The sequence below is a fragment of the Eumetopias jubatus genome, unplaced genomic scaffold (assembly GCF_037043125.1).
Source record: "Eumetopias jubatus isolate StellerSeaLion01/CBP00866 unplaced genomic scaffold, mEumJub1_p1.0 scaffold_11, whole genome shotgun sequence".
In the NCBI taxonomy this organism is placed as follows: Eukaryota; Metazoa; Chordata; class Mammalia; order Carnivora; family Otariidae; genus Eumetopias; species Eumetopias jubatus.
Genome location: NW_028274817.1, coordinates 38503180 through 38520649, shown reverse-complemented (window position 1 = coordinate 38520649; position 17470 = coordinate 38503180). Strand labels below are relative to the sequence as shown.

The 17470-nt window shown below is 46.1% G+C and overlaps 1 protein-coding gene across 2 annotated transcripts in view; it reads left to right on the top strand.

Moving 5' to 3' along the window:
• The first annotated feature begins 328 nt into the window (after positions 1-328).
• Positions 329-17470, top strand: part of MID2 (midline 2) — a 93066-nt gene continuing 75924 nt past the window's right edge. For both annotated transcript variants that reach the window (XM_028089763.2, XM_028089762.1), the window contains exons 1-2: positions 329-401; positions 13330-14045. In XM_028089763.2, coding sequence (XP_027945564.1) covers positions 13386-14045 — 660 coding nt within the window. In that variant the 5' untranslated portion in view covers positions 329-401; positions 13330-13385. The remainder of the gene's footprint in view (positions 402-13329; positions 14046-17470) is intronic.

Genomic DNA, 17470 nt, shown 5'->3' with positions numbered 1-17470 from the left:
CTTTTCTGTCTCCTCCACTATTTTTGTTTTACTCTGTAGTTAACTTTGCATTTAGAGCAGCTTCATCTGAGGACCAGCGCGGTGGACCTAGGCACTCTCTTCTCATTGCTGGTTGCAACGGCCTTTTCCTTGTTCTAACCTGGTGGCTTGTGGGACCAGGGGGTTGGCGGGTGGGAGAAGAGTTTGGCCATAGTCTTCCTTCTACATTTCACACACATCCTGCGCTCGCTCGCTCTCGCGCTCTCTCTCTCTTTTGCGCACACACACACACACACGCACACACACACACGCGCACACACACACACGCGCGCGCGCGCGCGCGCGCGCCCGCTCGGGCCCCTCTCGGTGTGTCTTCCTTCAAGATGACAGGGCGCTGGAGAAAAGGCTGCTGGAATCAGCTGGTAGGTACAGTAGTAACCCGAACCCCACCCACCCGCTGCCTTTGCTTGCTCAGGTTTCTCCGGTCACTCCTGCCAGGGGAGAAAACATGTAAACGCGCCTCCACAGGAGGGGCTAGGGGAGCTGGGAGCGGCGGGGGCGGCGGAAGGTGAGCCCGGGAAGGTGGCCGAGCGCCCCTGCTGCCGGGGGCCCTTCCCAGTGCTCCCTCGGGGCGTCAGCCCCAGCCCTGTTTGCCCCCCACCCCCCTTTTCGTAGGGATCGCCTTTTATTTTTTTTTTTCCTCTGCGGCGGCGGAAATGACAGTGTGGTGCTGCCGCGGTGTCATGGTGCTGCCCCTGGACTAAAGGGCGAAAACTCTTAAGTTTGGCTCAGGAGACCCAGCTGCGGTAGCGTCGCGGCCGCCGTGCTGTCCCTGGCGGGGCGCGCGGGCGGGCGGATCCCGGCTGCTGCGCGGCGGCGGCGGCGAAGGCGAAGGCGGGCGGCGGCCTAGAGCGGCGGCGGCGGCGGCGGCGGCCCGGGGAGCTCGCGCCGGAGCCCGAGCCAGCTGCCGGCGGAGGCAGGCGAGCGCCCGGCGCCCTCAGGCGCGCCGAGGAGATGGCTGGCACCCGGGAACGCTATGGGTAAAACGCGCCCCCTCGCCGCGGCCCCGGGAGCCGAGCGCCACCGCCCGCGCCAGCCACGGCCCGGGCTCGGCTCCCGCTCCCGCTCCGGCCGCCTCTCAGGTGCCGCTGGGGCCCGGCGCGGGCCGAGGGCTCCGGGGCTCGGCGGGGCAGGGTGACGGGGCCCGCGAGGCTCGAGGTGGCGGCGGCGGCGGCGGCCTCTCTTCCCCCGCCCCCCCACCTCCCCGGCCTGGCCCAGGCGCCCGTCGCTGCCCTCTTGGGACGGAGTTTGCACTCCGGGGTGCGGGGCGGGGGCGGCCCGAGGCCTCCAGCGCCGCGACCGGCCCGGCGCAGGGCAGTGGAACGGCTCCCCCGGCGCCTGGGCGTGAGTCTGGGAAAGGGCACCGCCGCCTTCCCACGCTCCCGCGGCCCGCAGCCTCCTCGGCCCGGGCGGCGCCCCTTGGCCGGCCCTCCGCCCGGCGGTGGCTGCTGCAGCAGCCCGAGATGCTGCGGACACCCCGCCGGCGGGGAGGCCCGGCGAAACTTAATCCCTTTTCTGCCAGGGGAGCGATCCTCCAGTCTCCGCCTGGGTGGTTTCCTTATTTCTGGCCTAGCTGTGAAACCAGCCCAGTGGGGGAGAGGGCGAACTTACCTATGTCCAGAGGACAGACTGCGACTGAACCGGGGAGAGGTGGGGTTTTTCCATTCCTGGCTCCTAAGAATTAAGTAAATAGCGGCGGAGTGGATTTACAGAAACATTTTTGGTGATGCTAAGGTTTAGGTTACTTAGTACTTGGTGTGTAGCGCGTTCTTTCTCTGGAGGCGTTTTTTGTTTTTGTGGGTTTGTTTGTTTGTTTGTTTGTTTGTTTTGTTGTTCCGCAGAGCAGGAAATTGGGATCCTGGGGTCTTTAGTTTCTTCACTTTCTCTCTTCCACACTCCCCTACCCGCCTTCGCGCTCACTTGCGTTCTTCCTGCGCCGTCACACATCTACCTGCCCACCCAGATCTCCCACCAGACCCTATCCGTCCCCTACACTGCCCCCCACCAACCTGTGCACTCCGTCTGCCGCCCAGCCCTGCAGCCTCTTGCTTCTCAACCCGTTTGCCTTTTTGAGGATTTCTGAGTGTGGAGCGGGTGGATAGTGATGGTTGTGTGTCTGTGAGGAGGAGCCCTTACCCAGGAATATAGTGGAGTCTGTTGAAATAGACAAGTCATGTGTGTGGGTTGATTCCTTGGATTCTCAAGTTGGGCCATAAGGGCTGCCTTTAACCCTATTCTGTTCCCTCCCAGGACACTCTAATCGCTTCTCTGGCGATGTTCCAATAGAAGGGGCATGCTGAATAGAGAGCTTCCCTCCCCTCCTTCTGGCTTAACCTCAGCTGATTACCCCAACCCTCACGTCCCCCTCTTCACCCTTCACCCGTCTCCACTCATACTAACTGCCCTAAGGGGGAAACAGTCTTGGCTATTTTTTATATATTCCTGCCCAATCAATTAACTTAATACAGATATAAAATGTGAATTAGATTTTTCCTGACTGTTCCTCACAACTTGATTTATGTGGTTGAAATACAGGTCTAGGAGTCAAGAAGATCAAGAGTTTATCCCAAATCTGATGTTACATTGGCTTTATGGCCTTAGGACATTCCTATGACCTTTCTTTCATAGTTGATGCACTTGTGTAAAAGGCATAATATTGTGTACTGGGTATTGTGAGTCTCGGCTTGGTCCATTGAAGATGAAAGGGTTCTATAAACCCTCAGCATTATACTTTTCAAATAAAGTACCTCATTTACCTTTTATTGGGCTAATAGATTGACTGGGTGCAAGGAGGAACCCTAGTTTACTGGAAACCTTGCCATTATTAGTCCCCCTGGGAGCCAAATCCATCACTGTACTCAGGACTCCTTTTTTGTTGTTGTTGTTGTTGTTCCTAGTGCATGTACAACTGAATGAAAACAAGCATAAAACTAGGCATGCAGAGTAATGGTGATTATTTTAAGTCGAGGCTTGAATCATATCTAATGTATTCCAACCTAACAGTCTGAGTCAGACTCATTTGAAAACATAACCTCACCCATTTTTAGTCTATATGGGGGCAGTTAATTTCTACTGAAAAGTGGCATAAATAATTGTAGGCATGGCAATATAAGCATGATTAGCATCTAGCAGCGGTGAGTCAACAATATTTATTAAGCATCTACAATGTGCAGAGTTCTCTGCTGACCGGGCTGAGGCCCCAGTCTTGGCCTAGCACTTTGGCCTCCTGCTTGTTTGAGGCCTACTTCCTTACTTGCAGCTCCAGGAGTAAGACAGGGAGGAGCAAGGCAGGGGGAGAGGCCAGGGACAAGAAGGGGTGATTGTTTCCCTCCCTCTTTCGTGACCACTAGACTTCTCATCTAGCATGTTCTACCTTGCAAGGCCACCCCTGGGAAGCAGTGCCACAAATCAGGGTGACTTGGTTGCTTCGTGAATATATCATCTGAACAGTGCAAATTGATTTAGATGAAATTGGTTTAGTTAATCCCTCCTCTAAGTGCAGGGCAACTTGCTCCAACTTGCAGATCCTAAAGCAGTGCCAGTGGAGTCTCATAATTGCATCCAAAAATTGCTCTGGGTAGTGCGCCCATCCATTCCCTCCTCCCTCCTCCCATAAAACCTGCTGACGCCATGACAGTTGAGAAGAAAACTGCAGAAGGAGTAGGTCTTTATCTCTCAGCAAACCTCATTGGCTTGGTGAAGAGGAGAGAATGTCCTCTCTGCACTCAGGTTCTTTCTTTCCCATCAGGGGCACAGAGCCCAGAACAAGAGGGGAGGGGAGGGCTGAGGCACAGAATGTGTCTCGAATGGCTGTTTCCAGAGGCACCTGCTTGACCTCTTGTGTGTCTGTCATCTAGTCTTTATGGATCTTGGGAACTCCCTAGCTGTTAGGCCGTGTGGTTCCACGGCTAGTGGAGGCCAGGGGGTGCTCCATTTCCATTTAGCGTGGATTTTTTTTTTTTTTTGGCCTCCTGTGCAAAGGGGGAAATCGAGGCACTGTGTATATAAAATGCCTCCTTACTTAAGCCGGGGGTCTTGACTTAGAGCATTGCATCTTCAAAATAGGACGTGGAACGGGTTGATCCTGGATATATGACAGTTCGGGAGAGCTGCCCATTGTCCACTTTTTGATGACTGCAATGTTGGTACCCAGGTGGTATTACTGTAATCTCTGTATTTTAGGTCTCTCAAAAACCATTGTGTTCATCACCAAGCAGTATAGAGCAGAGACTAGAAAAGTGTTTCTCAGCCAGTGTATTGGCTCATGCTAACAAGTGAGAAGACCGGATGAGTGGTGTCGAGACAAGAAATTCCAACTCCGGGGCACCTGGGGTGCTCAGCCATTAAGCGTCTGCCTTCGACTCAGGTCATGATCCCAGGGTCCTGGGATCGAGCCCCACATCAGGCTCCCTGCTCAGTGGGGAGCCTGCTTCTCCCTCTCCCATTCTCCCTGCTTATGTTCCCTCTCTCGCTGTGTCTCTATCTGTCAAATAAATAAAATTAAATAAAAAAAAAAAGAAATTCCAACTCCAATTATCCCCCTGGGCAGACTGCTTGCTGGTCTCCTTTTCATTTCCCCTCTCTTCCAAGGATCGATATGTTTTTCTCTCTATTTCCATGAATTAAAACTCTGCTCAAAGTCTTCCGTGGGCCCCAGAGGTTGGTGGCTCTTCCTACTGTTTCTCTTTTTCCATCTTCCGCTTCTCCGTGACCATAGGCAGACAGAATCTTTTGATAGTTAATCTCCCAGCTCCGGCGCTTCCCTTAGAAATCCCATGAGCTGCTCAGACTGCTAGATGGGTTACGGTGTGGGTGGTGGAGGGGTTTTGAACAGTGTTCCAACACCCCACCACTCCCTTGTCCACGTGCGGTTCACCTGAGTGCACACTAGGGTGTTGGTTCAGTCTAAGTGGGTTAGCAAAGTATCATTAGTAAGATTTGTCCTACTTGGGTTCTTGTCTCCCTGCACAGCTCTGACTGCTTGACCTTGGGCTCGGTCTCAGCCTCTTTCCTGCAGGTCAGACTCCTCTGGTTGATGAACAGCATCCCCAGTCTTTGGATCTTTTCTCTAACAGAGACCAAAGGATCTGATAACAAACTCATTATGTAAACTCAAATCCTCCTGAAACCAAAAATCCCAGTGTTTACGGTTTGCCCCGTTAGGAGCATAACTTATGGGCCTGGGAGACAGTGCTAATGTAGGACGGTGAAGTGTGTGAATGTATACAGCCCAGAGATAGAAAAATGGTTTACGGTCCAGAATCCTCAATCGCTTTGTCTATAGCCTTTTGTTCAGTGTTGCTAGGATCCATGTGATTCCCCAGGGAGTAGAAGCTTGATTTCAAATAGGCTTCTGTTCTCTGTCCCTTGTCTCTGACCTGAACTTGGGGTGCTCTCAGCCTAACTCACATTCAACAGTATGCCCTACATACATATATTGCCAGTTTTATTCTGTGGGAGTGGAGAGGGCTGCCCATCCAGGTGTGTCCCTGAACATTTAAACATTTACAAACATTGCCCTGGGTAAGAGAGCTTGGGAAAAGCAGTCCTAGAACAGATGGGAAGCTGGACTGGTAGCACGAGGTGGATTAAGTTGGTTCTCCCTTTGTTCACCCTTATGACTGCCGGTGTGTTCTGCATGAAGATAAAGGTGTCATGAATTGTACTAAGGATTCCTGTCAATTATCCTGGGTTACCTTGGCAAATCCTCCTCTTGGTTCCTGAGATTAGTCTTTTGCCTTCGTAGCAAACGTAGGACTTTTAGTTCTGCTATTGTGATATTCACTGTAATGTTTATGGTGATTCTATTATATAAAATGGCCAATGGTTGACTTTAGGAGCTAATTATTGTAAAGAAAACATCGTTAAATCCACATGCTATAAAATATTAAGTAGGCTTTAATGATCTTTCAGACAGGAACTGGTTCTGGTGCTTTCTGTCAGTTGGTCATCACCCTCCAGTCCTGAGCTCTCCCCGTGCATGATAAAAGCTGAAAAGAAGAGAGACAGTTCTTCCCTTGGGGGGACTCCAGTATAACAGGGGAGACATATGAGCATAAGAAATACCACAATCAGACACATGGTCCTCCAGAAAACTTGCGGGGGAGTGTGACTGTTCTCCATCATGCCAACCGTGTGTTTGGGATGAATTTCCAAACATTTGCTGCTTTCCTCAATAACTTGCTTTGTATCCACCCGTCTGTGAATGTATGATGAGAATATCTCCCTATTTATAAAGCAAGTTAATAATTTTATTTTGTCCTCATGTGATCCTCATAAGAGCCTGTGAGCTGGGGTAGGGCCAGTATTTTTCAAGCCACAGATGAGGAGGCTGTGGCCCAGACACTTTAAATGTCTTACCTAGGACCCACTCAGCTAATTCAGCTTAGAGCCAGGACTATAACCAGGCTCTGTTTTGAGGATCAAATGAGATAATGGCTTTGGAACCATTTGGAAACTATCACACGGTACACAAACGTAAGATGGCTATTACTGACCACCTAGCCTCTTTTTTTCTAGGTTTCTATTTCTAGTCCGGGTCCTTTTAGGGTGAGAATTCTATGCATTGGTTGCCTTTTGTGTTCCCAAATGATCTCTTTTTATCCCCCCCCCCCCCAGCTTCAATGGGTCCTTTCCTACTAAGAGCATTCCAGGATTTGGTTGTCTTTCTTTTCAGTTCCAAAAGGTGTTCTCGTTGTCCTCTAGGAACACCCATTATATCTTCCTTAAGGAAGGTTATACCTTCCTGTTGTACCTCCTTCCTTAAGGAGGTACAACAGGCAAAACCAGCCACTGTCCTTCAGCATCTTGGCTTAGCCAAAGGAAAGTAATGCATTTGGTTCCTTTCATGATGGTGCCCTTCACTGGTCAGCCTTTCTGGTCACACCAATAAATAAGATTTGTGTTTTGAGGAGCTAGTTTTCAATAAAGCCACCGTGTCTTTCCTATGTGGGAGCAGAGAGCGAGAGCTCTGTAATAATCCGATGTCAGAGCTGGAAAACATCTTAAAGAGAACGGCTGGTGATTCTAGTTCAACTTGCACGACATTTTACAGTTAGGGAAACATCAGACTAAGCCGGGACTCATTCTCTCATCCCCCAAGGCAGGGAGATGGGTTTGCAGTGTTTTAAGGAAAAGCTCATGGGACATCCATGTTAATATCCTGAAGAATGTTTATTTTCCATTAATTTGTTTTTAAAACAAGTCCTGCAGCTCAGCTCAATCTTCATTCTACAGCCCAGAGGTCAGGCTTGGTTTCACACTCTCGGTTTTTCTGTGCAGAAGGGATGTGTGTGGGCGGGGGGGGGGGGGGGGGGAGAGCTGTGGCTCCTCAGGGAGGTAGTGAGAGCCCAGGGCTACGCTCTGCAGACCTGGGAGATGAAAACTAGACTGAATCTAAACTGCTGAAATATGGGGGCATTTAATTATGTTCCAATAACATTTGAAATAATAGAATTCTGCCAAGTGCAGATCACAGCTTTTCTCCGTGATCGGAGTTAACGGCATGCCAGATTTGGAGGGCAATGCCGAAATCAATCTTTCATTTGGTAGGTGTAGAATGCATTATTTTTATCTTAACCACCTGCACGGAAGCTCCTCTTTTGTATTTCCACTTACTCACACAGCCTTATGATACCTTCTTATCGTTTTGTCTCATCGACCTCTGTTTTTCAGGGGTCTCAGCCTGAAGGGGGTGCAGGGTGAAGATAAGGCAGGCAGAAACAGTTGTAAAACCAAGCAAGGGCAAATACGTAAACATACTAAATGATACAGAAGGGAACAAATCAGTGTCTGCGGATGTGGGCATTTGTTTCTTAACATGGCAATTGGTATGCCCTCCCGGGCATTTCATCAGTGCATTTGTATGACAAACCATTGTGTTTTCTGGCAAAAGCTTCCTGATTACCTGTTATCGAGTGGCACTATATCAGGTTCACATCCTGTCTTTATCTTTAGCACACTCTCTAATTCTGCAGAGATCAGTGATTCACAGACTTTTGGAAGTTGCAACACTTTGCCATTGTTTCATTTTTGTCATACTGCTTCCCTCTGTGCTTCCTAAAAGTATTTTGTGATATAGGAGCCAAGTATTTTTAAGGAGTCTTATGGTTTTTATTTTATTTCACTTTTAAAGATTTTATTTATTTATTTTAGAGAGAGAGAGAGAGAGAGAGAGAGATCGAGGGAAGGGGCAGAGGGAGAGGGAGAGAGGGAATCCTAAGCAGACTCCACACCAAGTGTGGAGCGAAGCCCGACCCGGGGCTCGATCCCAGGACCCTGAGATCATGACCTGAGCTGAAACCAAGAGTCAGACGCCCAGCCGACTGAGCCACCCAGCCCCACGCCCCCGTGGTTTTTAACGAATACAAATTGGGAGCTGAGAACTTTCTGACAACCATTGATCATTAGAGGTGTTCTAGGATGTTGCAAAACCTAGACAGGGAATCATTGACCCAGAAAAACAATAGAAAGAAGTAATCCGGGAGGGTTTAGAATGACTACATAGTTATATAGATGGCAATATAGTATAGTAGTGATCTGTTTACGCTCCAGGGTCAGACCTGGGTTTGAATCTTCTTTAAAAAAATTCACATGTAATTCATGTATCATAGTGTTCACCACTTTAAAGTGTACAATTCAGTGGATTTTAGTATATTCACGAAGTTGTGCAACGATCACCACTAATTCCTGAACATTTTCTTCATCATCCCCAAAAGAAACTCTGTACCCATTAGTAGTCACCCCCCTTCCCTCTCTCTCCCCAGCCCTTGGCAATCACTAACCTACTTTCTGTTCTTATGGATTTGCCTATTCTGGGCATTTCATATAAAGAGAATCAAACAGTTTTTGACCTTTGGTGACTGGCTTCTTTCACTTAGCATAATGCTTTCAATGCTCACGCATGTTGTGGTATGGATCAGTACTTTATTACTTTCTCTTGATGAATAATATCCCATTGTATGGATGTACCATATTTGTTTTTCCCTTCATCAGTTGATGGACATTTGGGTTATTTCTACCATTTGGCTATTATGACTGGTGCTGCTATGAACATTTGTGTACAAGTTTTTGAGTGAGCACATCTTCAGTTCTTCTGGGTTGTATGCTAACTCCACATTTAACCATCTGAGGAATTGCCAAACTATTTCCTAAAGCAGATGTGCCATTTTACATTCCCACCAGCAATGTATGAGGGTTCCAGTTTTTCCATATCCTGGCTGACATTTGCTATTTTTTAAAATTATAGTCATCCTAGTGGGTGTGAAGTAGTAATAGAGCCATCCCAATGAGTACAAAGTGGTATTTCAGTGTGCTTTTGATTTGCATTTCCCTAATGGCTAATGATATTGAATATCTTTTCATATGCTTACTGATCCTTTATTTGTATATCATCTTTGGAGAAATGTCTATTTAGATCATTTGCTCATTTTGGGGGTCTTTTTATTGTGGAGTTTTAAGAGTTCTGTTTATTTCTAGATACTAGACCCATATCACATCTGTGACTAGCAAATATTTTTCCCCCATTCTGTGAGTTGTCTTTTTACTTTCTTGATGTTGTCATTTGCAGCACAGAAGTTTTAAATTTTGATAAAGTCCAATTTATCTATTTTTTTCTTTGGCTGCTTGTGCATTTGATGTAATATAAGAAACCCTTCCTTAATTTAAGTTCACAAAGATTTACACCTATGTTTCCATCCAAGATTTTAAGTTTTTGCACTTTCATTTAGGTTGTTGATTTATTTTGAGATAACTTTTATATATGGTGTGAGGTAGGATTCTAACTTCATCACCTTTTTTTTTTTTTTTTTTTTGCATGTGGCTATTCAGTTGTCCTAATACCATTTGTTGAAAAGATTATTCTTTCCTCACCGAGTGGACTTGGAATCCATGTCAAAAGTTACTTGCCCATAAACTTATGAGCATATCAGTTTATTTCTGGACTCTCAGTCTTATTCTGGGCTTGAATCTTAGTTCTGCTACTTGCAAATAAATGTAATCTGGGACAAGTTACTTTTTTTTGGTAATAATACTACCTACCTTTTAGAGGGTCGTTGTGAAAATTAAATGAGACAATGCATGTAAAGGGTATTATTTAGTGTGGCACATAGTACATGCCAGATAAATTTTAAGGGGAAATGTGCTTAGATAATCAGGGAAGTAGTAAAAACAGGAGATAGTTGAAAGGATGCTGAAATATTAGGAATGTCCAGAACAAGGTGGCCTCATAAATGAGAGATGAGATGAACAGATGTTTGGAAAAGTTGAAAGAAATATTCAATTCCCTGGTCTTGGCTACAGCAGTTGCTAGATAATGATGAAACAGAACAGAATAGAAACAGTATAGAAAAGTTACCATAAGCAACAGATTGGAACCATCTTATATTATTCTTTATAGAGCTGAAATCAGTTAAGGTGGGTTATTTTAGAGCACTCGTGTTTGACATTTTTCTGTTAAGGACTCTTTTGAGAACATTTTGAATGCTGTGGACAACCCTCTCCCCATGAGAATGCATATATGACAAACACACAGTGTTCTTCAGACAGTTCTAGGAGGTTCAGAAATCCCTGGTTAAAAGTCCTATCTTGACCTTATTTGAAGCAATGCTGACCCATAGCATAGTTTCCCAAGCCTAATTTCATAGTGAGGTTCAAGTGTCCCATTTACTCCAGAACAATATTTACAGTTTCAGGGAAACTCGGAGAGCTTTTCCTCTTGTACGGAAGAATTTGTATGGCACCCTCCTAAGATTTAGAAGAGTACCACAAATACTCTAATTGTTTTTCTATAGGTTTCAGCACGTAGAGGTCTTTCAGCAATGCTCCTGACCAACTGTCATTTTGGAGGGGGGCCTTCCTCAGTTCTCCCAGGTAGCTCCCAACACGGACATTGAAGAGTGCAGACTTGCAGTCCTGGAAGAGATAGTAATAGAAATGCTGTGTGAGGTGGAGTTGGGCCTAGAAGAAAAAGATATGATTCTGGAAGGGACTCGGAATGGGAGGCAGCTTCAGAGAAACTCAGGGGGACACAGAGAGACAAAAATAGAAGCGGAAACATGCTGTTTAGAAACCCTCTTGCATATAGTCAAGATAAACTTCAGTGAAGGAGGTGAGATGATTGAAATGAAGGTGTAGGGGAAAGAGTACAGGCATTGGCATCAGCCTGACCCAGTGCCCTGGGTATGTATGTTCCTGGTTGATTTACTTAGCAGTGCTGAGCCCCAGTCTCCTAACTGTAATATGGGCATGGTAGTTCCTTACAGACTTCTTGACGGAATTTAATGAAGGAATATGTGTAAAGGGCTTAACAGTACTCAGAATACAGGAGGTGCTCAATAAATGGTAGGTCCCTTCTTCTGACTTCTACTTTATGGGATCCTTCATTTAACAATTACTGAATACCTATGTATGTATGAGGCTCTGAATAAAACTATGAAATAGTTGATGCCCTCAAGAAGCAGGGAGAGTTAGCTGAAGACACAGATATGTAAGTGAAATAAAACAGAATGTTCTGGAAGCCACCAGTGGCTGTGGCGATAAACATGTAAATGAGCGAACTCCTAGGTTTGTAGGCTTGGATAGCGATATTCCCCAGATAGGGAAAACTGGAAGGAGAGCAGGTGTTTGGGGTTTTTGTGGTGGGGACCGGTGGGGGGTGGTGAATAACAAGGTCATTTATGGACATGTTGAATTTGAGCAGTGGGGCTATCAAAGGATATATTTCTGCCTGGAGCAAAAGTTGGAATCCATCATCTCTAACTAGAGTCGCTTCCAATTTTAAGAGTCTGTGATATATGCACATTGTAATTGTTTTACTTTTTCATCTCTATAGGTGAATGCTGATAGATATTAGAAGCCACATGTGGCCGGCCAACAATTTTGAGGCACTCGTTAATCGTAAACTACGACTAACCATGTGTCTCACGTTTGAAAAAAGTGGTCATATAAGCATCTGAACTTACCCAACCGAGAGTGGCTGTTTTACAAAAAAAAAAAAAAAAGACTCTACTTTTACAGCCCAGTTTCCTATAGATTTCCATTAAATAGCTAGTTAGTTCAGTGCACTTAAATGTTTGATTTAGAAACAGCTTTTAGGGATGCATCTGTTGTACTTACTCAGTGGCAGAATCGAAATTTCAAGCCTTGGTGAGGGTCTCCAATGATAGTGAGCTGATGAACAAAAATTATTCAAAAACCAAGGACGGTTTTCTCTTTTCTATAAATAGGATTAACATTTTCTGTCGATAAGACATATTTTTCCTCAGTTAGGGCTAGCTTAGAACATTTATCTGTGTTGATTTTAATTAACGGAAGACCCATGGCAGTATCTATTATGTTCAGCTCAGAAATGTCTGCGGGAGAAGAGATAGATTGACCAAGAGATTAGTTTCATGTTAATTGGGTGAAAAGACACATGGGGAGGTGTGCTTCATAGTAGGCTTGTGCTAGTTCAGTGGGTGTGTAATAATAAAACCCAGCCAAAACCACAAGGTAATACATCTTCATTATTGATCAGCAACTATTGCTGAGTAAGTTGAAAAGTCATAGTCCCTTCTCATTGAGCTTGATGAGATGAAGAGCTTGCCGAAGGTGAGGGAAGGAAGTGAAAACTAGCACCATTTGTCTCTAGTAACTCAGCTTACTAGAAACAGGATAGAGCAGGAATTTCCATGAGTGGTAACAGGAAGTAATTAAGGTTCACACTCTGAAGAACTTATTATTCTATGCTGAGAAGTCCATTTTTCCAAAGCCCTCTTTTCTTCTTTTTACACAGGCTCTCAGAATGGAATCATTTCAAGAAGGAGAGAGTTAGTTTGAAATATGGCCTTATTTTCCTTCCACTGGATGTAGAATAAGCACAGCCCCTATATTTTACCTTGAAGTAAAATACAGAAAAATATTGGAGAATGGAGATGGAGAATTTCGCAGGGCCTCAGGCTCATCATAGTCTAGGACCAGAAATGTCAGTGGACAGTATGTGAGGGACGGCTCCGTGCTGGTACTGTGAGCTGGAATAGTAATGTTAACCAGTAAACCAGGATTCAGAGGTGGCCACACGGTTCTGTTTATTAGTGCAGGAACATAAACTCAGGCATTTGTTGAAAACAAGGTTTGAAGCGGGGGAGGGTGGGGGAGAGAGGCTTTTTGATTAATTCCCAGATCGCTTTCCTATTGCTCCAGCGTTGCTGGGGAATCGAGCATGCAAGAGCCTCCGTTGGTTAGTGTGTAGCCACTCTGCATCCAGGTTTCCTTTGGAGACGCTTAGTGACTCCTGCTTTGTATTCCTCGCAGGTGAAAGCCCAGCCTCTGTGGTTCTTAATGCCCCAGCAGGATTATTTTCACTAAAGATGGAAACACTGGAGTCGGAATTGACCTGTCCAATCTGCCTGGAGTTGTTCGAAGACCCCCTTCTGCTCCCTTGTGCCCACAGCCTCTGCTTCAGCTGTGCCCACCGCATCCTGGTCTCGAGCTGCAGCTCTGGAGAATCCATTGAACCCATTACCGCTTTCCAGTGTCCCACGTGCAGGTATGTTATCTCGCTGAACCACCGGGGCCTGGACGGCCTCAAGAGGAATGTGACTTTGCAGAACATTATCGATCGCTTCCAGAAGGCTTCAGTCAGTGGGCCCAATTCCCCAAGTGAGAGCCGCCGGGAGAGGACTTACAGGCCCAGCACGGCCATGTCTAGTGAGCGAATTGCTTGCCAGTTCTGTGAGCAGGACCCGCCAAGGGATGCAGTGAAGACATGCATCACCTGTGAGGTCTCCTACTGTGACCGGTGCCTGCGGGCCACACACCCCAACAAGAAACCTTTCACCAGCCACCGCCTGGTGGAACCAGTGCCAGACACGCATCTTCGAGGGATCACCTGCCTGGACCATGAGAACGAGAAAGTGAACATGTATTGTGTATCCGATGACCAATTGATCTGTGCCTTATGCAAACTGGTGGGACGTCACCGAGACCATCAGGTCGCGTCCCTGAACGACCGATTTGAGAAACTCAAGGTAAGGGATCTGGGAAATATCCCTTAAACAGCTTGGTCTCTCTTATACACCGCCGTATGGGTAACGAGTTCCCTAACAAAGCTAGGTCCGCTTTTCCTATGTGGCACGGCCGTTAGCCCCCAAATTGCTCTCGCGAGGAATAGCCTACCCACTCGCAAGCCCTCACTGGAGCCTGTTTCGTCGGTTGCATAAACCTGCTTGCATTCCTTCATCTCTGGCCAGTTCTGGATGAGTTCAGGCCCCTGGCCCCACGCGCCACACCAGTAGCCCGTCCAGGGAAACAAGTCCCTCTCTCCTCTGTCAGTGGCAGATTGCACACTACCTATCTTTGTCCGTGATCTTTCCACCTCTTCTTTTAAGTATGTGAGTACGGGTGTAGGTGTACTCTAATTAGCATAGGTGCCGATATGCATGCGTATGAGGAGAGCAAGGGGAAAGCTGGGCGAGTCTCCGTGGAGGTGTGGGTGGAGGTGTCTGAGTGTATCCATACGTAGGCAAGAGATCTGTGTGGAGGACAGTGGCGTCTGTGTTTGCTCGCTCCCTATGCTAAAGAAACAAAGGCCTGGGGTTGGCTGCTTGCTACAAATTGCCCTCAAGCCCTTAACGGGGGGCTAATTCTAAGCCCGCCTTAAAAAAAAAGAAAAAAAAAAAGGAACTTCAGTTTACCACGACGTCAGAAGGGATAATCCAATGTCTGAACTAGAACTTTAAACCGAAGGCAATCAGTCTCGAATCCAGGATCCGATTTCGTGCCTGTGCTCGTTTTTGTGGGTTGCAGACTGAACTTCCCTGCCTCGGAAGTTCCCAGTCTTCCATTTGTGTTCCGCGAACGGAGTTTTCCGAGGTTGCCATGCCATATAATCTTTGTGCGCAAGGCTAAGTGCCCATTTTGTAAGACCGTCCTGCCTCACGTTGATGTTAACAAACGTCAGCTCTGGAAAATTGTTTTATTCCCGTTGCCTGCCCGCTCTGTGGCTTAACTGCTCTTAAGAAGGGAGCTATTTAGCAGAAATTCCAGGAAAATAAAATGTTTAAATGACTGACAAGATGACCATCCCCAATAGGGACTGGCTATAGAAGCCGAGCTGGAAGGAAGAGCCAGATAGGATGGAAGGAGGGCAAGAAGGAAGTGGGGATTTTCCTCTTGCCATGCCCTGAACAAGCCACGGTAACTTACCTGAAGATTTCATGAGGTTGGGGAAGGTAGCAATACTCCGAATAGGATATATTTTCCCCTCCCGTAATTTGTTGCAAGCTGACAATGGTTTGGGCCTTCTTTGATTTTTTATTTATATCTAATGTTTACAAATTTGTACAAAGTTCAGTGTTTATCTGTGGATTTCACTCAAGGTAATATTCTCATTCACTTCAAAACTGCGGCGAGGAATGATCTGATTGACTTCATTTCTTAGACGCCTAAGACGCTAAGCCTTGCACTTGGTCTAGCTGAAGCCTTACACTGTAATGTGGTATAAACTAAGATTCTGAGAGGTTAAGTGATTTGGTCAAAGTCACAGAATTGGAACGGGAACTCAGCTTCTAGACCCCGCGTTAAGTATCCTTTCGGCTGTGGCCTGCCGCTGCTTTGTTTTGGACCTAAGTTTTGCCCATGAAATGTGATTTGAAACTTAACTTTATGCTCTGGCAATTGCACATTTCATGGGTCACAGATAAATGATTACCAGCATCAAGGAAAGGACATACTGTATACACTTACAGCTTCATAATGGCAAGAGGTGGGGGTGGGGCTGTGGGAAGAGGGGGGATATGGAGAGGATGGAGCAATCTCTGCCAAATATTTGCAGGTGTTGGAACTATAATAAGGCATTGGCCTTGAGAAATACTCCAAACAGAAAACTCTGTATCCATATGTACGACTGAGATAACAAAAGACTGGATAGAATAAGCCTGTATCTGCAGAACACCAGCTTTTTGAAAACATCCGAAAACATGAAAACACTGGATGACTGATTAGATATTTGGCACCACACAGCCATAGTCCTAGTCTCCAGGGTTGGATGGAGCACAAAAGTATTTTACCAAAAGATACTTTAGTCTGTAACTAATCAGTAATTTTTGCAGAAAGAAAAGCCAGATTTTTGAATTGTTCCCCTTTAATTTTTTTAGGAAATGCACAGAAAATTCTGATTATAAATTAAGTGGAAACTTTTTTTTTTTTTTGCTCATTTTTGGACCGAGAGTGGAAACATATGAATCATTCCCAACCGTGTGGTTTGTTATGTTGTCTGGAACATCTTGGACTTTGGAGAGGGAGAGGTGCTGCGTGTGCGTGTGTGTGTGTGTGTGTGTGTGTGTGTGTGTGTGTGTGTGTGTGTGTTGGATGTGTGGGGATCACTTTGGTTTGGTTTCCAAGTGTAAAGGCTATCAGTTCTCCACATGAAGCAGAGAGGAGGTCTGGCTTTTAGTGTCACATATATTCACACTTCTTTGGGTTAATTTTAATTTAAAGGCATTTAGGATTATCCCCTTAATCTGCTGGATTCTTCCCCAAGGAGAAAGGAGAAAACTGGTCATCAGAAGTTATGGGGGAGATGGCCTGGAGCATACTCTTCTGGCCATGAGGGGAGCATGGGAGTCCTGCAGAAGAAGGGGAAGGAGGATAGTACAGACATCTAGGGGTTTTACTTTCTGGCCAGTAAGTGAAATGGGGTTTATTTGTTCTTTTCGGTTCTGGAGCCTTACTGTTGGCCTTTATAAATACCCTTTCTGTACTAACCTCCCTGAGTAGGATTAGTGGTCTCTAGTATTTATTTGTTCAATAAAGAATAAACACACTGTTACAAGACGAAAGGTCAGAATAACCAGAAGCCAGCCTGTCTTCTTAACATGTGCTCAATCCAGATTAGAGGGTTTGGGATACTTACTATGGTTTATTATTCTTATTTAGTTGTCCGTTCTAAGTACATGCCCTTCCGAAGTCCACTAGTGGTTCAATTAATTCTTCAGTTGCAAAGAACAACTTTGTTCACCGCAGTTATAACAGTAGAAAGGCCTATCAGAGTCATTATTTCCTCCATCCCTTCTCTTTCCACTTACCAGTCCCAATATATATTCTTAGCTCATGATATGTGCCGTATTTCTATAAAAATGCTTCACATGTTAAGAGTTTTCATTGGCCGCGAGTTTCTCCCCTTGGAAAAGATCGATACTATTGCATTAATAAATGTTGGCTTTATAAAAAGAGGTCAAATTTCAGTGGCTCTGTATTGATGACAGATCGCAACGTGGTGTTCTAAGTCCCGTACGACTTGGTTCGCATGCCGCCCTTCCGTCTTTCCCCCCTACCACTCTCAGACATGCTACCTTCATCTGCCCAGACTAGCCTCCTAACTGTCTGCTCAACATACCACCCCTTCTCTTTGCTGCCTCCTAACTTTGACCCATGCTCTTTTCTTGACCGGCTT